Below are 25,313 nucleotides of genomic sequence, written 5' to 3'. Positions count from 1 at the left end.
CCTCCAGAGGTCCGAGGGTCGGGGGATTGGGACACTGGGGATCGGAGACCACTGAGCAGTCCCATCCAGATGCCGGCTTTTTGCGTGCTCGACCGCAGGGCGAATGTTTTGACTATGCCACCGACGCGGCCTGCCGCCTTTGGACCGTCTCTTTGGCTTAACCCATTGAAAACCACTCCCAAATCGGTTTATGAAAGTCAGCAAAACTAAAAAGAAGGTATTATAGGTCTTATTTTAAACATACTTTTAAAATACAATTATAGATTAATATTATAATATTAATTAATAATGAAACTTCTTCCAGTTAACTACATACCTTTCTGAATAATAGTACTTTCAACTGCTCTGGTTGATTTAATTTTATTTTCTTCCTTTACAATATTCCAAAGGCTCTGTATTTCAAATAATATAATATATATAATATATTAAAAAGAAAAAGTTTTATATAGCAACTTTAAAGGTAAGGTTATCATGGTTACTATAAGAAATACTATTGCAGTCATGTTGATTTGCCATTCAATATACAGTGGACGATTTTTGACAAGTGCTAATTAATGGGTTAACACCTTTTAGGCCAGTTGCAATCAATGCAAAGTGAGCGGCGGCCGTGCAACAATGTTGCCTGCTGCTGCCAACACAGCTGATGTCTGTTGCCCGATGGTCGCTGCCGATCCCACTGACTATATGATTTATGTCCCGGCACTCAGTTGGCGCCGCTTCTTTACCTTCATCCGCCTGGCCAAAAGCAAGGAAAATGTTTGTTTTCCCATCTCTAAGATAAATCATTTTCTTATGATTAAAGGGTTTTAACTTTCACATTGCTGATTAATTTGTTCAATGCGATTACAGATGGAGTAAACACGAGTAACAATTTAAATCAAAATCAAAAAGAAAACATTTGAGGTAAGTACGTTTTCCAACAACGAATAAAACAAATTCATAATGAAAATTCATGTTTTAATTCATTTATTTTTGGTAACAAAGTCTGCAATTTATTGTTTGCATACAAAACATTCCTCGTTCGCATTCCAAAGTCCTTAACATGGTATCAACTATCTTGATATTGAGTATTCAAATGAAAAAAAGTTTTAACAGGCTACTATATAAAGATGTAAAAAGAGAGAGACTGATACAGCCTCTTGGAACTGATCCGTTTCGTTTGTGAATAAAGTGATTGGTTAATTATAATGCCTGAGTTCCGACTAGTTTTGCTTCCATAGCAATTTAGTAGTAGTTTTGAAGGTAGTTGGCCACATGGGATGCAATGAATTGATACTGCATGTTAAAAGTCAGCTGCCACAGAGATTGGGCATTGTTGGTGGCATTCTGCACGGGAATGACGTTGGTCACAGTTACAGAATCATCATCGGAATCATCATCCGAATTATCTACCGAAGACTCAGCGGTGTTTCCCTCTCCCACAGATCCCTGAATGCTTGATCCAGCCAAGCTGATGTTGCTTAGAGCTTCCTCTTCTTCTGCGGATTCAACCTCTTCTTCGGTGGAATCATAGCTATCATCTTCCTCACTTCCAGAATCATCCTCTGTGAAAACGGAGGTTGAATCATTGTCCGATCTGCCAGTGGACTCAGTTTCGTAAACTGAGGTATCAATTCCGGAGGAAGCACTCTCGTTGCTCTCCACAAAACCACTCGATGAATTGTGTTCGTCGCTCAATGATTCCTCCTCGTCAATATAGACCTCTTCACCTTCGTCATATTCATCAGTGGACTCCGATTCTGGTTCGCTTTCAATGCGGACATCATTGGCGGCTTGTGGCACAGGTGGAATGTTCATCTGATGGGTCACATGAACACTCAGCTTGTTCTGCGGCTCTGGTTTCTCAAAGATCAAAGATACCTGGCTTGGAGTACGCCCAAGTGACACCAAGTCGTCTTTAAGGGACTCGGAAATTTGCTTGTTGCGCTCCATAATATTGTCATTGTAAAGTTCGAGCATGGTTGCATAGAAATTATCCAGCAATTTTGCAACCTTTGCATTATTCATATTGTTTTTCTTGCTGTAGTCGTATAGCATTTGCAGGACTCTTTCACGATTTTTAACTTTCTTGAGCATATGACTTAGATTTGTACCAGGCAAAAGTGATAATTTGTTCTGCTCAACAATTTTCTGTAAAGGAAAATACACATTTTTAGTAACTCATTGCAGACTCTTTTATAAACTCACCTTTAGTTTAAATTTACGTTTGTCCTTGAGGTTTACATTTCTTTCAGGAAGTGATTTTTTATAGAGAAAAAGACGTCGATTTCCCTTGCTTTTCTTCAGCAAGCGCTTCTTTTTGGTCTCCAATCTTTCCCAGATCAACTCCTCATCACTGGTTGTATAGAAGGTGTCGTAGGACTTATCACTGTGATAGCCACATCCCATGCTGTCCGAACTAATGCTGCTGGCATCGTCCACCGTGTTTGAGATCACCATGTTCTGTATGGTCATCGAACTGGTCTGTGTGGGGGCAGCCAGACAGTAGGTCTTGTTGTTAATTGAGTTGACTGGTGGTGCCGGCGGTGTCACTGTGGTTGGAGACGGTTCCTGGGTCAGGGTTGGTGTCAATTCCGGCGAAATCATCTCCTCCGGGCTCAAGATGTTCTTTGTCTGCAGTTGAGAGTCTGTTCCATTATCGGGTTGATTCTCTTTGTCGTCTGTCGGTTTTATGCCTTCATCTATGTAGTTGTCAATAAAATATTCATTTACTGTGATCACTGGTGTCAACTGCATTTCGTTAGCTTCTGTTGTTTGCTTCTCAATCTGTGTTAAAGCATCTACAAATAATTTTGATGGACTTAGAGTTTTATTGGCTTTTTCCTGCTTATTCAAGGCTTTTCCCTCAGTCGGGGAAATGCTTTTAGAATGCTTTATAATTTTCTTATCGACTTGTTTTAGTTCTTTGATATTATGTTTCTTATTCTTTTGTGAAGTACTTGGTAAGTTTTCCAAGTCCAGTGTTTCCTTGTTAGATATGGTATTTGGCTTACCCTTTTGGTTATTATCTTTAACATTTTCTAAGGCCTCTGGTATATTTTTGGCATCATCTTGAGTTGTCTTAGGATTGGTTTTTAACTCTCCCGTTTTCTTAATGGCATCCTCCTCTTTTTGACAATTTTCTAAGGCCTCTGGAAGTTTTTTGGGAGAAACATCAGGTTTGTCGAGATCTTTACCCAAGTCTCCATTGTTTGCATTATCTTTTACGGGTGGTAGGCGCTTCGCAGGCATTTCCTGTAGCGGATTGTCTTCCTTGATGAAATACCCAAAATTGTACTTATCGAAATCCCAGAAACTGAAATCCTTTGGCATTGGTTCTTTGGGAAACTCCAGAACAGACCAAGCAGTGGCGACTTTTCGGGACATTTCCTTGAATCTCTGGCTCTCCTTCGCGGAGGCTATAAACGTGATGGCTATACATTTTGATCCAAATCTACCGGCACGACCAATGCGATGCAGATAGGTAACATGACTATCTGGCGGATCGAGATTTACAACCAGATTGGCAAATGACGAGTCCACACCGCGTGAAATTACATCGGTGGCCACCAAAGTGCGCATGGTGAAGTTTCTATAGCCCTCGAAGACATTCAAGCGCTCCGATTGTTCCATGGCTCCCGAGATCAAATGGCACTCGACACCACTGGATGTCAAGTAGTTCGTGTACGAGTCTGCTCGCATTTTGGAGTTGGCAAAGAGCACGGCCTGTTCGTAGGGTAATTGGTTGAATATCTGACCAAGAACCTGCAATTTAGCTTTCATCTCCTCTGCACTGTTGTGTTGCGGTGGCAACTCGTAGACAAACTGACGGATGCCCAGAAGAACAGTGGCCCTTTCGGAATTCGATATAAGCATGGGTTTGTTCATGATCTTGGCCAGACGCTCATCGAGATCCTGATCGTAGGTGGCACTGCAGGCAATTATTTGGCGGTTCTTGGGCAGAACTTTAATGATTTGAGTGACTGTATCCTGGAGACTCTTCGTCTGATACAACTGATCCGCCTCGTCGAGGACAAGAAGAGCCAGCTTGGAGACATCTAGAACGCGATTTTGATAGAGATGCCATAGGCGTCCTGGTGTGCCAATGATAATACGGCTTTTCTTGATGTGCTTGCGATCGGTGCTCACATCGGTGCCGCCGATACATGCCGCCGAGTGAAAGTCCTTGAAGAATTCACACAGATAAAAGAATGTATCTTGTACCTGGATGGCCAGCTCTCGAGTTGGAACCACTATCAAGGCATGAGGTCGAGTCATACCACTGCGATAGCCCTGCATGGCGGCTATAACATAGATCAGCGTCTTGCCGGTTCCACTTTTGGACTGTACCAGCAGATCTGTGGATATGCAATACCCATTAATGGTAAGCCCCCTGTAAATTATGTATTTTGCGACATATTTACCCATATTACTAAGTGCCATAGGTATGGCAGCCGCCTGAATCTTCGTTGGCGTCACAAAATTGTGGCGCTTCAAACCCCTTAGTAGCTTTGGCGACAGATGCAGTTCCTCAAAGGTTTTAACCTGTCCCGGCTCCACATCCTTGCTCCTCTGCTCCCCGCGGGCCAAGTTGTGCGCCATTTTGCGCTCCATCCTAGATGATTTTCCTATTTTTCTAGCAAATTCAAAAGTTTCTGTCGTCTCAAAAAATGTTTTCCTGAGAAGTGAGACCACAGCGTTACCGGCCAAATAATAAGGTGCGTGAAGAAATATACCAACCAGATGTTATTGGGATAGTCAAAAAAATACCGAAATCTTTCAGCGGAACTTTTAGCCAATATCCCAACTATGGTTGCTGTCGCCACTACCATTTCAGCAGTGACTCATATCAAAGCATTTAATAACCCTACAATACAAAATAATAGTTTAAAAATACTTATTGGGGTACCCCAAGATCGTAAAGAACATTTAATCCAATCCAAACGTTTTTATAGACAATATTTATAAGATAATTTAATTTTTTGAAGTGCATATATTTATATTTAATAAATAATTTTTGGGAAAAGAGAGTTCATATATAAACTAAAGTAAAAAAAATAATAAACCTTATTAAGGAATAAAACGTGAAAGCCCTGATTAAAGTTTATAGTTATATTAAGATTAAGAATATGCACCATAGCTTTTTCCTAGCAATCAGTCTTCTGTGTGAAATTTTCTGTCCGAACATACAATGTCAGATCACCTATACCTCATTGAATAACAGATACAAAATTTATTTTTCCTTTTAAAAATCGTTTCTTCCAACTCAAAATTCCAAAAACATGTTCAAGGCCAAGATACGCGACATTGGATATTTTGTGCTACTGACATCCCTGCACTTGTGCTCAGATCTTCAGCCCGTTGTCGAGGCCCATGCCAATATCAAAACAGTTTATCCCTCAGTGGATCGTAACCTAACGCTCCAAGTGGGCTATATCTATAATCACTGGATGTTTGTCAATGCGATAATGTATTCCCTGCTGATTATGATAGGACTTTGGTACATTCGACATTTGCAACATACCGAGGGACAGGAATTGGAGGAAAAAAAGGGAATCCTAAAGGAACCAAAAACTGCAGTCGAGGTAAAAAATAATTGGATCAGCAGAAATAAAAAAGATTCCACCACGGAATTGGGACCCTTTTCATGGAAAATGTTCTTTCTATTTGCACTACCCTGGATCTTGACATTTGTTGCCGGCGGACTGATTAACTACATGCGATTACATAAGGTTATTCAGCATTTCTGCATTTCCAACTGGAGGGCCATTCAACTCTATGTAGAGTTACGTCTGCTCTTTTTGCACCGTCTTTTGGCCGTTGCTTTAATACCCTATTGGTCTCAGATAGTTGGCGGAGGAGTATCCTTGGAGGAGGCTTCCAATCTGCCCGGAAATTACATCAACATTGAAACACATCTGTTGGACTGAGCATGGAACTTTTGATTTAACTTTTGTATTTTTGTTGGAAGACTAAATTATAGAAATAAAAAATTTTTATAAGACTTACATTTTTGAAATTCTTTCTCTTTTGTATTTTATTTCTATTACGTATTATGAAACGTTGGATGAAGCTTGGTTTTTATCAAGCTTATTGGTCTTTCTTTAATTTATCAATTGTTCTAATAAACGGTTAAGTAATATTCTTAATGTACTTTTCACCCTCCACTTTGTACTTTCTATATGCACACTTCAACTAAAGTGATGGCTTGGTTTAATTTGTCAACATTATTTTTATTGTTCATACTTCTGTTGTTCCGCCTGCGACAATAAAAGACATTTTCTATCAACAGAAGAGTAAACTTTCCATGAAGTTTCCTGCACCGCTTTGCATTTTATTGTTGGGGAAAACTTTTCCACCATGTGGGAAATGTGCGGCAATCAGTTTTTCTTGCGCAGTTTTATTCAGTGAGAATAAAAGTGAAAAGAGTAGTTAAATTTGCAAGTGCAACCAGTTTTTCAAATGAACAACAATATTTGGGGATCTTAATTTAACAAATTTAAAATACTTAACGATTTATATTGAATAAATTCTTTCCTAAATATAATGACGATAAAGGCCCAAAAAATGTAAATAATAGTTATAAGGACATTACAGATGTTGGCCCATTAAATAATAAACTATTACAGAAATCCCGACATCACCGACATGACAGTCAACCGATCAAAGTTCACTTTAAAACGAGATTTCCCCGAGAGTATTTCAAAATTTTACCCAAATAAACATTTTATGTAAATTGTCTTTGTGCCGAACGTTATTCGCGTTTTGGACACTCAAAATAACGAGCAGTGCAATCGGCAGGATCAGCAGGAGCTGTGTCGGTCAACAGACAGGGATACACGACACTTCCAAGGATCGCTACTTGAGTTCTCCATTGGCAACGCACACATTCGGAACCGCTTTCGATTCCCTTTCGGTCCACAGTTTTGACTTGCCGGTAAGTAATATATTTCTGTAACTCCAGGTTTATGCACTGTTAAAAAGAATCTTAAAAAATATACCCTTGCTGAGATTATATTATTATAAACTTCTTTAAGTACCTATTTATTTTAATTATAATTGTAGTAGTAATAAATTAGTTTTGATACATATGCCCCATAACCGTAGAGTAAAAGGGTATTTTGTGTTCGGCCAAAAGAATGTAGCAGGTAGAAGGAAGCGTTAAGTATATAGATATTCTTGATCAGGATCAAGCCGCCCAAAACCGTGGCTCCTACAGTTTTAAAGCTAGAACAACGATTATCACAAAAAAATGTGGCTACTCTAACGCCCACAAATCGTCCAAAACTGTAACTCCTACAGTTTTAGTGCCAGAATGAACATTTTAACTAAAAGGTATTGGTCTCGTCAATACAAATCGATTGAACTTTAAAAAAGTTTGCCACTCCTACCCTAAAGGCCACGAACGCACATAACGCTCATGTCTGTCTGCCGCCCACATTACCATATATCGCGTGTAGGTGGCGCTGTACAATCTAGTTCTACTGCTTGTATATCTCCATCTCCCTTTTGCTCTGTTAAGCTTAGTAACGGGTATCTGATAGTCGAGGTAATCGACTATAGCGTTATTCCTTATTGTATAATCTATAATTTTTTACCGTGTTGCTTGCCTGACACTTCTCAGCTCGAAATTCCATTTTCTAACCGATCTAGTAATCCATTTCTTTGCAGTTAATAACAAATTGTTCGGGTTGATTTAGTCTTTCGGTTTTAAACAAGGAAAGCAGACTCCGCATTTCTTTTGTTTTATTTTTTACTACACATTTTGAGTTATCAAATGAAATATTTTTGAACAAATTTTTGGACACTTGACAAAACTTCCGAACGGTGGAGACTCAAAATTGTTTGATCCAGTTTTAGAGACCAACATACCACACTACAGACAAAGAGCAGTTGTCAAAATTGTGCATAAAACGTATAGATCGTATACCCAGTCGTAGATATAGTACGAGATCGTGTTAGACAATATGCGTGGACAACTGTTGCTGAAGGGACCGGCACTGGCCAGGAGTTTGAGCCGAGTTCGAGTGAGTGTGGTGCCGACCTGCCAGATTGGATCGGTTCGCCATGTGACCGCCGGTTGTGGAGCAGGTGATGCCGTGAAGGGCGGCAAGGGAATCGTACTGGGTCTCTATGAGAAGGAATCGGGCAAGGGACCTCGACTCACACCTGCCGGCGAGAAATTCGACGATCGTGTCCAGGGCAAGTTATCCGAATTGGTCTGCGAGACGAAATTGACGGGACGTCTGGGTCGTGGCAAGGTCTTCAATAATGTGGACACCGATTTCCGTTCGATTTGCGTGGTTGGAGTTGGCCTCGAAGGCATAGCCTTCAATGAGCTCGAGATGCTGGATGAGGGCATGGAGAATGTGCGCATAGCTGCCGGTATTGGAGCCCGATCATTGCAGAGTATTGGTTGCTCGGAGGTACATGTGGACAATATGGACTATGCCGAACAGGCCGCCGAAGGTGCCGCTCTGGCCATTTGGCGGTACGAAGAGAATCTGGCCAAGAAGTATCGCAGCACTATACCGAAACTGGAGCTACATGGTTCACCGGATGTGGAGTCCTGGACGAGGGGTCTCTTCAAGGCGGAGGCACAGAATTTGGCCAGGAGGCTTTGTGATGCCCCCGCCAATTGTATGACACCGACCATTGTGGCCCAGGCTGCCGTGGATGCCCTGTGTCCTTGCGGCATCACCGTGGAGGTTCGAACTATGGAGTGGATTGAACAGCAGCATCTGAATTCCTTCCTCATGATTGCCAAGGGTAGTTGTGAGCCACCCGTTCTCCTGGAGGTGGCCTATTGCGGTACTGCCCCCGAGGATAAACCCATACTGCTGGTTGGTCAAGGCATTACGTTCAATTCCGGTGGCATCAACCTGCGTCCTTGCAAGGGAATGGATGAATTCCGGGGGGATCTCACCGGTGCTGCCTCCATTTTGGCCGCCATGCGTGCCGCTGCCGCCTTATCCTTGCCCATCAATATTACGGCCGTGATACCACTCTGCGAAAACCTGCCCTCCGGAATGTCCTGCAAGCCTGGCGATGTGGTAACTCTACTGAATTCCAAATCCCTGGCCGTGCGAAATATCAGCAGAACGGGTGTGGTGGTCATCTCGGATCCCATGCTATATGGTCAAATTACATACAAGCCCCGACTCGTTGTGGATGTGGGTTCCATGTGCAAGGGTGTCAAGAAGGCGGTGGGCGGTGGAGCCACTGGAATCTGGTCGAATTCACATTACATCTGGAAACAATTCCAGAGGGCTGGATCCTTGACCGGCGATCGCCTGTGGCGATTCCCCCTGTGGCGGTACTACAAGGATCGTGTGGCGGAACACCTGAGCTTCGATCTTCTGAACGATGGCGAGGGCTATGCCTCATCCTGTCTGGCAGCTGCTGTACTCCACGAACTTGTGCCCTGCAGCGATTGGGCCCATCTGGACACCTATGGCACTGGACTGCTGAGCACCTACGGACTGATACCCTATCTCACAGCTGGAAGGATGACGGGCAGGCCCACAAGGACACTGGTGCAGTTCCTCTACCAAATCGCCTGTCCCGAACAGCCCAAATAGGTTATGTTCGATCTGTTCGATGACGACGATGATGAAGACTACGGTTACGTTTTGGTTGATTCTTTGACAGGCGACTCTTGAGACCCCGGGTATTGGATGTTTGGCTTCAAGTGTATATGTATATATCGAGATATGAGATGGTGTTGAGAAGATATGCGACCATCGTTTTTAGCTGTTGACCGACGTCCCAGGACTAGGGATCAGACCTCGTTCAATGTTTGTATTTAATGTTCATGACTCGGCCGCATCCCGGGGCAGAGTTGGCTGGCAAAGAATGTCTAGAGTCCAAAAATCTCTAAATTGACACAGATAAATCATTGTATCACTCACTTCTTATCCTTTTCGGCTGTCAACCAGATGTAATAAATTGTAGGATCATTAACGAAATTTAAAAGAGTTTATAATTTCAATTTTTTGGAGTTTTATAAATAGGTAAGTTCTTAATATATAATAACTTGGCGAAATCAGTAAGTAATCAAATAAACCACATACTGTAGTTAGAAAATTGGAAACAAGTGGGCTTGTAAGAAGGGTTTTATATACGAGTATATATACTCATTAAATGCTTTAATTAAATATCCCTTAAATGTTATCAATTAAAATGGTAAGATATTTCCATGTATAAAAGAAGATTAAAGGTCTTCAAAACTCACTGAATACATTTTACTGACACAACTACAATTTTCCCAAGTCAGCTCTTTAAAAGTCCAATCGATTCCTTTAACCCTGTTTTTCAGGCCAACTATTATCCACAGCCTGGACCAATTTTATGCGTTTTCTTGATGGGAAATATACCCACTAAACTGCAGTCCAAGGTCCTCAGACTGGCCAACGTCAAAGTCAGACAAACACAAAGAGCTGCCGAATTCCACCCACTCTGCAAACTAATTCGACTTTTGGCATATCAATGAGGCGACCAAATTGAAGGATGAGAATACTGGGGAAGTCTCGAGGACTGAAGTGACAGGATATCCAAGAGTTTATGGCAAAGTTTTCAGCACGTTATTGATGTCCGGCTCAGCTTGGCTAAATTTCAAACTTTGCCGGCACACAAGACGTGCCATTTTGGCCTGGGACAATTGAAAGGCTCCATTGCAATCTATTTGTCGACTAATTCAATCGACCGATGTAAAAACGGTTTAGATTAATACTCGAGCGAGGAGAGATTGCTAAAAACTACACGAAAAACTAGACTCACATGCATTTTAAAACAATTTTTCAGAGAGTTGCCTGCAATTGACACCACATCATTTATCATTATCCGGAAATTCAATTGAGGTTTCGATTTCGATTTTTTGTCGACAAAGTGCTAATTGAGTTCGTGGGTTAATAAGTGTGAGAGCGTGCAGGGCAGCTAATCTGTCAATGTCAATATTATAGTATAGGCCCCATGTTGGGCTTTAAAAATATTTTGCACACATATTTCACGGACCAGCGAAAATTTGTGGCCATGCACTGGCAAAATGTTAATACCTTTATTGGTAAAAAAAATGGGATATAAACGGGAGTATAGAAATGATATATATTTTTAATAAAAATGTCAAAAAATAATTATTTGTTTTAAAATAATTATAATAAAATACTTCCAGCTCACAATACTTTTTAGATATGTCGTTCACATTTGATTAAGCTTACACATTCATCCTTAAAATATTATTAATATTTCATGATATTTCAAAGTTTTGTACATAGTTTTTGGGGCAGTGAGTGGTTTCACGGTTCCTGGCCAAAATCAGCGCTTTGAATAATTATTCCAGGAGCTTCTTGTACAGCAGTGTAGCTCATTCCCCGCCCTGTCAACTTTGGTAATGATAAAGTGTTTCATTATGAGCCTGGCAACCCTCTTGTATGGAAATCGTGGAAAACTGCTGACAGCAAAGTGCCCCAAAAAAAGGGGGGCAGCCAAAAATGAGGAAAATGAGGGGGTTGGGCGGCCGACAACCTGTTCTGTGTGAGAGGTGTAAAAACTTTTATGGCTTAATTTTGTACTGCTCTCAGTCTTTTTTTTGGCAGTGTTGTCAGCAAGTTGGTAGCCTGCCAAGTGAGCTTCCGCTTTTCCTGGCTTGAAACTATTAAAGTGTCACGTGGTTAAAAATAGTTGCCGCACATTGGGGGAGATTAATTTTGGGGGGATAATTAAAGGAAAGAGACAGTTTGTCACTTCAATATGATCTGATGACAGCTTCTCAGAACTTTAAACTTGTGTTTTAATCGTACGTCTTTTCAGAACTTTGAAGATATGCAGGATAAGTATGAACCTATTAGGTACTTTATTTGTAATTACTTTTATTACAATTTAACCCTTTAAGAATAGGTATCCTCATGTCATTTGTTTTTATTTCTTATTTAAGCTTATCTCTTAAGGGTGATATTTCTTATTAAATAAGGAAATTTATACTCGCCATTGTTTGAATGTAGTATATATTTTAAATATTCTTTTTATTATATGTAATAAGCTATAAAAAAATCTGTGGGTTGTCCATATTAATAAACAATTTGTCTTTATTAAAAATAATGGCTGTACTTACGGCTGGATGATTTTCAACCTCAGATAATTAAAAACAAAGGTCAGATTGCGAGTCAGTTGCCCTTTGGCCGCCATTTGGATGTCACGGCGATATGATCAACCTCTGTCCATCTCTTAGCCATCTTAATTTCCCCCATCCGCCACTGTGCATTGTTATTTATGACGGCCATTGGCAGGAAACGGATATGCGTGCTCGGACGTCAACGTGTCACAGTCAGCAGAGGATATCCAAGTGGCCCCAATGCATTGGCATGCAATGCCATTTGGCTGGACGAGTTGGCCGGCAGACAAATCGTTTCGACCATGTCTGCAGACCACCCACATCTCACCAACCAACTGCCAGGGCCAACCCATCGAACCACCCACATTTTGATGGATGCAGTTGGCCCGTTGTGATTGGTGACTGTCAGAAAGGTCAGCTGGTGAACTGCGATGCTGTCGATAAGGTTCCAAGGTTCAAGACCATGAAAAAGGAGAAGCACAATGTCATACACGTGTTTTGTAAATGTGAAGTCGTATAGCTTTATTTGAGTAAGCCATTAAAAATAAATGATGGCGGGTGTTAGCATTGCTTTAAAAATTAAACTGTTGTGAAGTGTATACAGTACTTTATTTTCTATGTAAATTTATTTTAAGCTTGCCATAGTTACTTCTAAAACATGGGACAAGCACACTCAAAATAGCAATATTACATCATATAAATATTATTATGAGTGAAGGGTAATTATAGAGAATACATTTTACACAAGTAATATACCGATTTTTATTAATTACTATGGATGTGATTACACCCATTTAAAATAATTATGAATTTTGGTTTGAATTATAAGAAAAAAATAAAATAAATAAGAAAAATATATATCGTACTTAAATCATCAGCTTCTTGGGTACTTTTGAATGAGAATATTTAATCCCGTTTATATAAAGCTCTTTCAAAGATTCCTTCAAAATGGATTCCGCTTACAAAGTCCGCTTTTCCCATTTTATACGTTCATATATTTAAGGTATTTTGTTAATTTCGAATAGCTTAAATCTTTTAATTACTACAAACCTGAATAAATATTTCGTAAGCAACTTAAACCCAAATAAAAATTCCCCAAAATAGTTTTGGCTAGGGCTAAGGGCAATTTTGTGGCTGGTGCAGTGGCACAGTCAGTGCCGAAAATACACAGCCATAACAAGTCCATTTAAGGGGCATATTAAGCACACCGGTTGTGCTGCGTGTTTTGTGTGGTTGCTCCTCTAGTTGTTTGCGCTGTGATGCTGCACCATGCGTAATGCCCATAAATGTTGTGGTCAGTGTAACTCTCCCCCAATTCCGACCTGACCTCCGCCCACAAGACCACAGAATAGCCGAGCGATGGAATGAAGTCGCTTTTAATTAATGCCACAGCACATTCAGGGTGCATAATTTGGTGTTGGAAAAGGGGAGCCAACCATACGCTTTCAAAGGGCAATGCTAAATTAAAATTCTCCCTCATTTTCCATTCAATTTCAGGATGCCATTTTAGCTGCTATTTATGCTCAGGTTATTGCGTCAAATTAATTCTGCTTATATCAGTCCTTGAAAATGTGTTTTTACTAACTACAAATTTTCAGCAAATGCTCTTTTAATTTAATTGCTCTTGATCCAGTTGTTTGCATTTAATTACTTTCATTCAATGCTGGCTGCAACGAATTTTATTTTTGCATGCCACAAAAATGAGTGTAAACATTTAGGCAGGCAATTTAATTAAAATAATTTCGGTAATGAGATAAAGTATTTTGGAAGGGAAAGTATTTTAACAGGTTGTGTGTGAAGGGAATTACAATTTATTTTTGTTGAAGACGCAGTAAAAATATTTTCCTATCGAAAAATAACACAATTTAAGATACATTAGAGAGCATATCACATTCTGTCAATCTGAAGCACATTCGAATTCATAGCATACATTTCAGAGACGTCTAAACTCCTCCAAAAAAATGCGTAGCTGTCTCTGAAAATCCACTTAAAATGACTGTCAACTGTCAAAGTGTCACCTGTTCGAGCCTAGCTGGAAAAAGACGTTACCAGAGATCCGTGAAAACCGTGAAATCGGAGCAACAATCGTGAAAATTGCTGAGATAGAACACTATTGTCACTTTTTCTTTTTTGACTGTTTTATTTTATTTTCGGTCACTCCTTGATTTTTTTTCTTATTCCTTTGCCTTTGTGCCGAATTTTCGCGCACAATTGAGAATTTATAAAAAGCGGATGTTGTGTTTTCCGGCGGAAAAAACTTGGCTGCATCCATGGCAAAGAAAGTTTTCAAAAAAAAGAAATGGAAAAAAATGATTCGCGTTCACCGGAAACGAGGCAAACTTGATTCAATTCACAGACGTAAATGAAAAACAGAATGACGGCGACGGTGGCCAAAAGTCAAGGCAACAACACTGGGTCCTTGGTAATCAAAGCGCAATGAAAAGCCGGCTCAAATGCATTTGGGCCAAGGGTAAAAGGAGCCAAGGGAGGAATGAATAAGGGCATTAAAAACAGGGGAGAAAACTGCTTGAATTTGTTTATTTTCCTTTTGTTCAAGTGGCAAAGAATTTAAGGACTGAAGCTTATTTTAATTTGTGAGTACATTCATTGAAGAAAAATATAAATGTTAAGCTGAACCAGCTTTTGTTTTTAGCTTATACATTTTTTCTTAATAAGTGTTTGTTAAAAGCTTAGGATGATTTTACGTTTTGTTTACTTAATATATTTCAAATTGTAATATCAGTTTTCAGCAATTTCAATTAACTACTAAATCATGAACATTAACATTTGCATATCTTGCATATCCTTGACATATGTACATATGATTAAATCCATAGTAATGTAAAATATTTCATGCAAATAGGCTTCATTCAAAAATTCTGCCGCAATTTATTGGCTTTCCATTTAAATAGAAAAAAAAGTTCAAATTGCACTCATAAATATTTCGCCACAATTTCCTACCAACTTACAATACACACATGCATCCTCTGTTTATTGGAAATGTAGGAAAACCTAGCTTTCGGTTTGCTGAAATTAAATTTTCAATTATGCGCAATGGATTATGTAATTCTGTGCCAAACCCTGATTGCGTTTAATATTGTATTTTAATGTTGTGCAGCATATTCATTTTGTTTTCTATTTTTGTTTGATTTATTTGACGTAGAGTCCGCAAATCTCATTTGTTTTCATGGACTAAACGACAGTTTTTGTGTCCGGCTCATTTGGAAAATACGTTGTTTTATTATTTTTCTTTTTTGCATTGCAAATTGATATTTTGACATAGCGAATGGGAGATATACGGAAATTTGTCAGCCTGTGACATAATTGGATTTGATAAAGCTTATAATGAGGACCAATGCAGCAGTCCCATTTCCTCGATAAATAAACAAAAGTAAATATTCACGCTTGAAAATGTTTTTGGGTGTAACAAGCAACACAAGGCTTAACACGTTGATAAGCCGGTTTCTTATCCGCCGGAAAACCCAAATCAAAAGCACCGACAACTTGATCCCATTTGCCCAAGAAAAATATACCCAAAAAAAGGAAAAAGGAGGAAAAGGCAAAAAAAGCACCTAAGCGCACACATGGGCTATCAAAATATCCTTGCCCAAAGTCCTTGGCAATCCAATTGAATTATGTTGCCAAGCATTTTGAGCCGGTCAGAAGGCTGTCAGCCAATTGAGCCAGGTTAGAGCCAGGTTTTTTCCTCTTTTTTTGCTTGCACATTTTCTTCCTAACTTTAGCGTTAAATATTCAATATTTTCCTGCCCCAACTTTATCAATAAATCAGTTTAATTAGGTGATACCATAGAGTTCCCACTTAATGAGTTTTCAAAGCACAATCAATCCAATATTACCATCTCAATACTGAGGCAATCTGCCTTCCCATCGTTTCAATTCCAACTTTTCTTACCTTTTTGCTCTCTCAACGAGTTTACTCTTTTGGGAAACTGTTATACGGATTGAACACATTTGGGCCATTAAAGGCAGCCTCCTTTTCGGTGTTACTTGCGTAAAATTTTACGGCCATTTTTGGGCTTTTACGGACCTGCCAAGTGACTTGCCAAAAGAATATTTTTGTTTTTAATTTATTTTTATGTACACTGGAATGGCAAAAGGAAAATTAAAATTGATTTTACACGGTTGAATGGACAGGAGTGTGGGCTTGGTTTGACTTTAAGGGTTATTGGTTAAAGCAGTCCAGCTTTTAATCCTTCAAAAAATACTTAAACTATAAAAATTCGTTATATCTATTTTATAAAAACCTCTTTCTTTAAATGAAAAATGCATTAAGTGTTGTTAGGTTCTAATAAGTGTTATTTAAGTGTTGTAAAGGTCTTAAAATTCGCAATTGTCCCTATCGCTATTGCAGTTATATTGTGCAGCTTAAAGTTTCTATTGTGAAGCCAAAACATTCAGCCATTATCTGTGCAAATAAACAGTAATCATTGGCGAATTTTGCCACCCAACTTTTCGTTTGCATAAGTTTCGGCAAATGTTGGCCATCAACTTTAAGACAGACAAAAGTGCCGCAAGATAAGCCAAAAATCTGCAGTGCATACATTTGCCAAAAAAATAACCAAAAAATAATAAAAGAAAAAACACTTGAATAATAAAGGAAGAATGAAAGGAAACTTTGGCAGAGACACTTGCTCACACAGGGAGTCATGGAACAGAAATTTCTATTTAATAACGCCAAAAGAGAAATTACACTGCAGCATTTTGGTGTCGAGTAGGATGTGAGTGTGAGTATCTGTGTCCGCCTTTCTCCTTTCTCCCGGAGTGACTGAGTGTGCGTGTGTGTGTGTGGAGTGGAGTTTCTGTGGGCATTGTATCACGACTGCATTAATTTATGTACGAAATGGCATGGCAATGGCATTACACTGCGATGCACAGCACGTTCCGAATAAAACGATCTCTACGGAGCTGAATCTGCGGCCAAAAGTCAGACGGGCAGAAGGCTCAGACGGGCACACTGCAAGATGCAAAACCAGTCGGAACCGGAAACGGAAGTTACGGATGGGGCAAGAACAATGTGGCTTATAAAGGAACACTGTAAATAATTTTTAACCATGCTTTAAATAAAATCGTACGCTTTTTTGATGAGTTCCCATTCAAGGAAATACAAAAAAAGTTAATTTCCTATAGCCGTTATAAACTAAAATATTAAAACTGCATTGTTATTTTACATTTGCTGTTGATAATAATATGTTGTCATACATTCTTTTGTATCTTTTGAACTATTTTTAATACTTGGACTTTAAAAACTAATAGAAACAAGGGATTTAAAGTAAGTATAATTTATAAAGAACAAAGAAAACAAAACACACAAGTCTCTGTTCAATATTCTTAATTATCCGAAGAAAAATATTTTAAATTTCAGACAACCTTTAAAATACGTATCTTATTTTAATTAAATTATTTAAAAGGGTTGAAAATCTTAAATTTAGTATACATTGCTATGATTGTTTCAGAGAAATAAATTTTTTTGAACCTATAAGTAAAAAAAGGCTGTTTCTAATTTAGTGCCAAACTAAACCTAACAGTTGAAATCATTTCATCTTTATAATATCTTATTTTAAGTGTGCTTCTCGCAGTGTTTCAATGTGCAGCATTTTTGGCGAATGCTGATTGCAGGCTCATTATCCCGGTATCCAGTGACACGTAACCCCAGGAGTGGTATCTGTATCTGCATCTTAGTTCTTGATGGCGATGCTCGAAATGAAATTTTGCTGGCTTAAAGCTAGGGCAAAACATTTGGCCTAATGCATGCAAACTTTTTCGGCATCCAAGTTGAGCTAATATGGGTTGAAGTGTCCTAAACAAACGTCCAAAGGACCGCCAGTCAAACAATGGGAGAAAGGAAGGACCAAGTTCTCATTGTTTGCTTGTTGCTTATTTCCTTTTATTTCCTGTTTTCAGTTCGCGTTTCCAACTGGGTAATTTACATCTAAATGGAATAATGGGCGTTGGAGCGCTTGCTCTTTAAACACACATGACTGTTGGTTTTTTCGGGGTGTTAAGCTTCCTTTCAGCTATCAGTGGTCCACATTTAATAGAAAGCAAAAGGGTTAAGGCAAACATTTCTGGGAAATAGTAGCGAGTATATTGGAAATCCTTTGAAATCTTTGAAGTTGATAAAAGGGAAGCTCAACTAAAATAATATAAACATTTTTGCGTATATTTAGTTTAAATAAATCGAAATCTTTTTATTGCTTAATACTGAAAGTAATTCGCACGTCGCTAAAAGTCTTATTTATCTACTTAGCTTTCACCCTTACAAACATAGTTAAATAATTTTGTAATTGAAAATATTATTTCCAACATTTATGTAATTTTGCCTTTGCCAAGGGAACCTAAGCTCCTTAAAGTAATGCCTCAATATTCCTAGCTATTTCATTAGTTTCCAAACATTGCTAAGCTGACAGAATTTCGTACTTGTATGCATACAAAATCCCACAAACAGATTTGCCCCATCCTGGCCTCAAATTTATGATCAGGTGTTATGGCCCCGCATTATTAATAATTATTTGGTACAAAGGACAAAGGAACCCGAGGCGGACATAATTCGCAGGGTCACGCCCTCTCACGAATCGGATGATGACTGTGCCTGACATTTCCCAGTGTCAAATGCAAATGGAATTTGCATTTGAATGGCTTCACTCACCTCAGTGCCAAGTTATGCAACTCAATTTGAATGTTGCACGTCGAGTGGCGGCTCGTCCTTGGCCAAAAAGGGGCAAGAGATGTGGGTGAAATTCTGTAGTATAAGCCAACATCCCAGATTACGGGTTAACTGTTTATAATGCACTGGCAACGAGAGTCTATGCTAATTACGTGTGGAAAAAGTGGGTGAAATGCATAATTGAAAAATTAAATATGCTAATGGAAAACGCATTTTGTTTACTCGGACTGAAACTCTCTGTGTTGATAGAGCATAATCGAAATTCGAAACGCAGTTGAATTCATAAATTATTTCTCATAAACTTTTGTCAAATTAAATAAAATGGATAAATGAAAATTTATCTCAGAGAAAACTTTAAAAGCGAATCGTATTTATCACCCGCACAAAGAGACAAAAATATTATCGCTATCTTTGCGTGGCATTTTATTGTCCCCATAATTTAAAGCGATTTAATCCGCCTGCCTTGGCTGTCTCGTTCACAATGGCAACCAATTAAGTTCTGTCACATCATTTTAATGAAATTAAAATAAAATCAGTGCGAATAAATAGGCCCATGATGGATGCCTGGAAACCGCAGGCTTTGCTTTGTCTCAAGGCTGAAAAATGTCCTACCGACGGTTTTAAAATTCAGGCCATGTCCGCCGGCGTCTGACAGAACCACTCAACCACACCCCCCCCACAAAAAAAGGAGCCCCAAATCCACCCACTCACCCACTGACTGACTGACTACATGAACAAGGTGCTGCCTGTTTGCTTGCGGCTTTAACTGCTGCATGAATCCTTAAGTGACTATGAACCGAAAAAAAAATGGGGAAAATGGTAAAAAATAAAATGAACAACAAGATAAAACGGGTAACAGAAGCGGATGCCCGGGCAAAAGTAGACAAAACGCTTAGTCTACTCAATCCTCTGGAAAATTCAAGGGATGGGTAACGCGTAACGCCCATTTCTTGTTTGCTTTCCCCACTGTGTGAAGGTCGTGGTGACGTCGAGCTGGGAAAAAATAGCCAACTAAGTGCTGAGCATAATAATGAGAATAGCAAATGGAAAACCGACGCACTGACAGCCGGGGTTACAAAAATATTACTTAGGGAAAGTGAAAAGAAGCTACATACCAACAGATAATAAAGCTTAAGAAAGAAGATACAATATATATTTATAATATAACCTAAAAGTACTGTAAGGTATAGATACTACTATATAGTATTTATTTAATAAATACTACTGTATAGTATTTTTTAATAAATACTACTGTATAGTATATTTTTAATAAATACTACTGTAAAGGTTTTCTATATATTATCTTATTATTCATAATTAAAGTAGGTAATTATCGTTTACTTCTACTTATCTACATAGTATAACAGTGTGATCATTGTTCATAATTAAAATATATTAAAATTTATTTTAAAGTTAATTAATAATTTTTCCTATTTAAAATAACTCTTTAAGCACCAATTCACATCACTTATTTTTTAACCGCAACTGTTGTCAAGGAATCACACATATGAAAGCCCGCTGTGATTCTGTTTGTATTTACCCAGTTTATCCTCGTCCAACTTTTACTTTTTGACAGCCGTCTGTTTGTTTTAAATAATTTATGCCCGACTACGGGCTTTATTTAACTTCATCATGTTAACGAGTCGGCTTATTCAGAGAACTACTCTTCTTTATGTCACACACATTCTGAATGCATATTCAAATGCGTTAACCGATATGCAAATTCATTTCCTGTACTTGGTCCCCAGGCAATTAGTCGGCCACTTTGATACAATTGGCTAAATTGCAAGCGACTCGATTTAATTTTGCCAGCTTGATATTCTGTCGGCCACAGGAAGTCATTGACATTGTCATTCGGTTTTTTGTGGCCTGATGGTTGTCTGCATGGCAGTCAAGTGAATTAGCATAAATTATTAGCCTTGCCGCTGGGGAATTGGCCTCGCTTTAGCTGGCTTTAATATTCTGCCTAAATGCAAATTTAATATTTCTTTCAAAGGTCATTTACTATTTATACTAAAGTCGATTGATTTACTTAAATCAAACGGGGTTTTGATAAAAATAATTAGCTTATCAATTTGAATCTGCTGACAACATAAATTATGATAATTTTAAGTCAGTTTCTTTTTTTTTACCAAAAGGCAATTACACACTTATATTATTTGCGATTATTAATCATGAATTAAGTGATTAATTTTATAATCATGTATTTGGGTAAAGGTATTTATTAATTAACATGTACACATGTTCTTATAAATAGTTAAAATATGGACCTTATAATAAAGTGGTGTTAAAATAACTGTGTTGAATTTCCCAAACAAGATGTTGTGAAATTGTCAGGATCGTAAACGTATTATGTCTTAAGCTTAACGATTATCATTGATCTGCGCTAATTTCCCGGCAATAATCGCAGCAATTAAATTAACGACTGTCTTTGCAGGATCTCAACCAAACGCTCGAGTAAGCTTCCAATTTTTATTACCTCATTTCCTACTCCAAGGAACAGCCCATAGCAAAGCCATAAAATAGGGCGTAGCACCCTTCCTTATAAGCATAAATCAAATTATATATGCGCATAAACTAGAAGCGGCAGAGGGAAGTCAGCCATCTGCACAGCTGCTATTAAATATTACGCATACGCAGTGTTAACACTTTATAAACGCATTAGCGACCATCCGACATCTTGAAAAGGGGCAAATACTGCATATTTCAGTTTGTATCTTGGCTCCCATATTAAAATACAATTTTCAACGACAGAAAATTTGGTATTAAGAATATGAAAATAGGGAAAAAACTAGTTCGGGCTGGCAAATTTATTTATGAGCCAAGAAGGAAAAGGGCTTCCCTGACCATTGTCCGCCATAAATCATGCGATTATTGGTCGAAAACACGTGGCCAGATAAAGCTAATAAAAGGTGTGCCTCATACCTATAAGAAAGGTACTTCAAAAGTTACAAAAAAGTTAATATTAAACGAAGTAAATATAGTAAATTATAAAAAAATTGTCTTTTAACATTTTAAATGTTAGAGGTATGACTTAATAGCTTATAGTTCTATTTTCTAACAATAACTAAATCAATAAGACAATTATTTTATACCATAAGGGCTTAAGGTATAATGAATTGTGATCCCAGTATTTGATAGGTATACTTAGTATTTATATATAATTTTCAATGATAAGGCATTTTAAGGCATTTTATTTGGCAGTAGCTTTTAGTATAATTAAAAACTTTGTTTTGAAACGCACTGTATGCACGTGGCAACGAGGCCTTATAAATGGCTGTGCCACGCCCATAAGGCGCAGGACATTAAACTCAATGAGTTGAAATTATTTGCAGCTGAAGGTCAACTAAATGCGGACTGAACAAATGGCGCGAGAGTCTGGGAGAAAGTGGCTGGAATGGAGTACCCATGGTTGGATGGTCCTTGTGGGCGTGGCTGTTCGGGCGCCATTAAAGACAACTTCCGCAAACAATAAATTTTGCTTACCAAAGAAACTGGCTTCGCCTGATGGCGAAACGGAACCCAAAAATGGTTTTGGTGGATGCTAAGAGCTTAAGCGCTATTTTTTATACAGAAAAAAATTTATATTCTAGGGGTTCTTTTATTTTCAACCGCCAAGCAAACTGGTGTCGATTAAGCTGTTATACATTTTGGTGGTTTAGTTAGAACTTCACGGTTTTACTTTAATTTTTTTTGTGTAAAATTTGGTCTGAGTTTTTGGCTGGCTAAATGCGCACGGTTGCGTTAATTTGTATGGATTATTTATGGTGGCCGTTGCCGTTTCTGCTGCTGGCAGCAAATGCGGCCACAAAGGAAGTGAAGCTGGGAAAACTCGAGTTTGGTTCGGGAAAACCCGGATGAGCTGCAAGTTTTCCAAAAGTTTGCAGCCTCACGAGTGCCAACTAAAATTTATGGTGCTGTTTTCAAAGTTGGCAGAGCTTCAGGTTCACCTCGCGTACATTTAATTTCCCTGACTGTACAAAATCAATTAACAAGAAATGAAGTGACAAGTTCGACATCGAATTGATATCAGTTTGGTTTTCTTCTCCCACCAAATATGTTGCTAGTTCTAGCGGTTTTTCACATTCTAAGTTTTACTTGTGGACAGTACCGGAGTAAAAAAGAGGTTCAAGTATCTTTTCCACACTGCGAGAGCATCATCAAAGATCCCAATTCTAATCTTGCAATAAATTTCCAATGTCTTGTGGTAAATTATAATTTATCTGCTACCCTTGAGGATGTTATCTCGAAAATGGACCAAGTTCAACAGCAATTGCATCGAATTTCCCTTGAGGATCAGAAATACAAGCCATCGCCATTTAAAAATATAGATGATATTTTGGAGATGCCAATTGATATTTTCAATACAGATTGCCAGACAAAGCGACAAATTCTGCAAGCCATACGTCGCAAGCTGGAATGGTATAATGTGATGAATGATAGATCGACCACTCTTTTTGCATGGCCTTCGGAATCGAGTATATATAAACCCCAGATTTCCGAACAATATTCAAAAGTTGAATTGAGGTCCGATTACTCGAAAGTTTTGAACGAAATACGCTGTCTGCTGGCAAAGGCCATTGGAAATACAGGTAATAAATTAAGCTTTTAAACTTTTGTTGGCTCAATTGATTGCAACAATTAAAAAGGCACAAAAGCGGTGACAGGTGCGAAAAGTGCCCAGAGGGGCAGGGCTACTGCATTTAAATTGTAAATAAATATGTGAGCCTGAAGCCTGAAGCGAAACTCTATCACAGAGGTGACGTCTGCACTGGGAAAAAAACCTGATCTTATAAGTTCTTATTGTAAATACAAAAATAATACGATTTTATAACAGTTTATTGTCTATTTTAAAAATATATAGATGTTTATAAATTCAATGTCTTTAAATATATATATTTTTTTTACAGAATCTAATGCTAAATTTGATGACGAATTCTAAATCTGCACATATATGCACAAGGCTTAAATAAGATGGCATCTCTTATTAATATTTTAATAAAATCTTTTATATATATATGGTACTTACTTTTAAAGGAGTTGCTGTTGAGACTGTGGCTTACATCTATTTATATTCCTTTTTTAGGTCTTACTTGAAAAATACTTCCAATGAAATGAATACAGAACTCGAAAATGCAAGCTGTAATGTTGAAAAATAAATAATGCATTTTTTGAATATTATTTTCAATTCCAGCTAAAATATATGTTTAAATAAAATGATTTAAATTTCGTATACAAAGTATTTGTAATCTATTTAGATGGTAAGTTTCCAAATTAAGCCATCTTACTTTGGGTATATGTATATATTTTTTGTCGTGTCTGACAGAACCTGCTGTGCTGGCAGAAAAACTTGCGGTCACATGTGTGTGAAGTCCCCTTTTCGCTTTCGCCCAGTCGTTTGGCCTCGTTTTTAAATTGAAATCTCAGCAGCAAACGCTGGACATTCTCTTTCCCCGCGGTCAGAGAAAGGGAGAAAGTTGTCTCTGCACTTCTCCCGTCCTTGGTGTGCTTTAAATAATTGCTTAGAAGCCGAGCAGCACACACTCGTAACAATAATAACCGCCCAAGCACTAGGACTATGATAATAATAGCAAATAGAACCTGCCGCAGATGGAGCTGCCACTCGGACAGCCCCCATTTTCCCACATAAGCCTTTGGCTTATGACCCCTACTGCAAATGCATTTCACTTACTATATATATGTATATATATAGTATAGTAGAGTAAAAGTGGCGAAGGGATGGCGTGGGTAGTATGTGTGTTTATACTCGCTTTTAATGTGCCATATAAAATAATTTAATGACCAACCGGAGACGAGGGCGTCTCCTGGTAATGAGCAAAACGATTGGGGCCACTAAAGCGGGCGACTGTAAATGATATTAGTGGCATATTATGGTAAAGATAGCCGTGACAAATGCCCTGGCCGCACTTTAATTGCTTAACACATAGATTCAGCATAGATTTCATATAAAAACAATTATATTTGCTTTTGTATTGAAATTGAGTAGTTAAGTGAATGAATATCAAATGCAGAAATGAATATGAAGTAATGTCTTTTTAATGACCGTAATTTTCACTTAAAAATACATTTTAATGTCAAATTTCTCTAACAAAAATATTTGTACTCTCTTCATTGTAATAAGTCATTTACCCTACTTAGGTATTTTAAAATCAAAGGACAGTAAACATTAAATGTACAAATTATAAAACAAATTGCAGACCATTTATCAAATTAATTGGAAGAAAATTAAAGAATACGGAAATATCTTGTGGTTATTATGGTATACCTTTTTTTAAATGCATTACGGTCCCTTTTTTCCTTTTAGCATTTCCGGAATTTAAATAGCTATTTTTAAACTTTTCTCCCCTTCCACCCTAGTCTGCAGAAATTTCCCATCGGTTGGCATAAGTCTACCCTAATTAAGTTATTCCTGGCCCGCCATAAGCAATTCCGAGCTCAATCCCCTTTTAAAGGAACCTTAAAACGGAATTAATTTCAAGTATTTTTATATCCTTTGAATTTCCTTTTGGTTCTTGGCTC

The 25,313-nt window shown here is 38.2% G+C and overlaps 4 protein-coding genes across 4 annotated transcripts; 3 read left to right on the top strand and 1 right to left on the bottom strand.

The window, feature by feature from the left end:
- Window positions 1–949: 949 nt before the first annotated feature.
- On the bottom strand, window positions 950–4,675 carry Gem3 (Gemin 3). The gene is made up of 3 exons (XM_017079377.4): window positions 4,404–4,675; window positions 2,188–4,337; window positions 950–2,130 (listed from the first exon to the last, which is right to left on the bottom strand). Exons 1-3 carry the CDS (start codon window positions 4,591–4,593, stop codon window positions 1,225–1,227), a joined length of 3,246 nt encoding a protein of 1,081 aa, XP_016934866.3. The 5' UTR covers window positions 4,594–4,675; the 3' UTR covers window positions 950–1,224.
- Window positions 4,676–5,143: 468 nt separating this feature from the next.
- LOC108012722 (uncharacterized) lies at window positions 5,144–5,987 on the top strand. Its single transcript, XM_017078154.4, has one exon. It carries the CDS (start codon window positions 5,262–5,264, stop codon window positions 5,907–5,909), a length of 648 nt encoding a protein of 215 aa, XP_016933643.3. The 5' UTR covers window positions 5,144–5,261; the 3' UTR covers window positions 5,910–5,987.
- A 673-nt stretch (window positions 5,988–6,660) lies between these two features.
- Window positions 6,661–9,954, top strand: S-Lap3 (Sperm-Leucylaminopeptidase 3). The gene is made up of 2 exons (XM_017079578.4): window positions 6,661–6,916; window positions 7,651–9,954. The coding sequence occupies exon 2, from the start codon at window positions 7,947–7,949 to the stop codon at window positions 9,558–9,560; it is 1,614 nt and encodes a 537-aa protein (XP_016935067.1). The 5' UTR covers window positions 6,661–6,916; window positions 7,651–7,946; the 3' UTR covers window positions 9,561–9,954.
- Window positions 9,955–22,830: 12,876 nt separating this feature from the next.
- Window positions 22,831–23,385, top strand: LOC108012790 (uncharacterized). Its single transcript, XM_065864115.2, has one exon. It carries the CDS (start codon window positions 22,831–22,833, stop codon window positions 23,383–23,385), a length of 555 nt encoding a protein of 184 aa, XP_065720187.2.
- Window positions 23,386–25,313: the final 1,928 nt, after the last annotated feature.

The sequence above is a fragment of the Drosophila suzukii genome, chromosome 3, assembly GCF_043229965.1.
Source record: "Drosophila suzukii chromosome 3, CBGP_Dsuzu_IsoJpt1.0, whole genome shotgun sequence".
Taxonomy (NCBI): Eukaryota; Metazoa; Arthropoda; class Insecta; order Diptera; family Drosophilidae; genus Drosophila; species Drosophila suzukii.
Note: the sequence above shows the minus strand (reverse complement) of the source record. Positions and strands in the feature narration are given on the sequence as shown.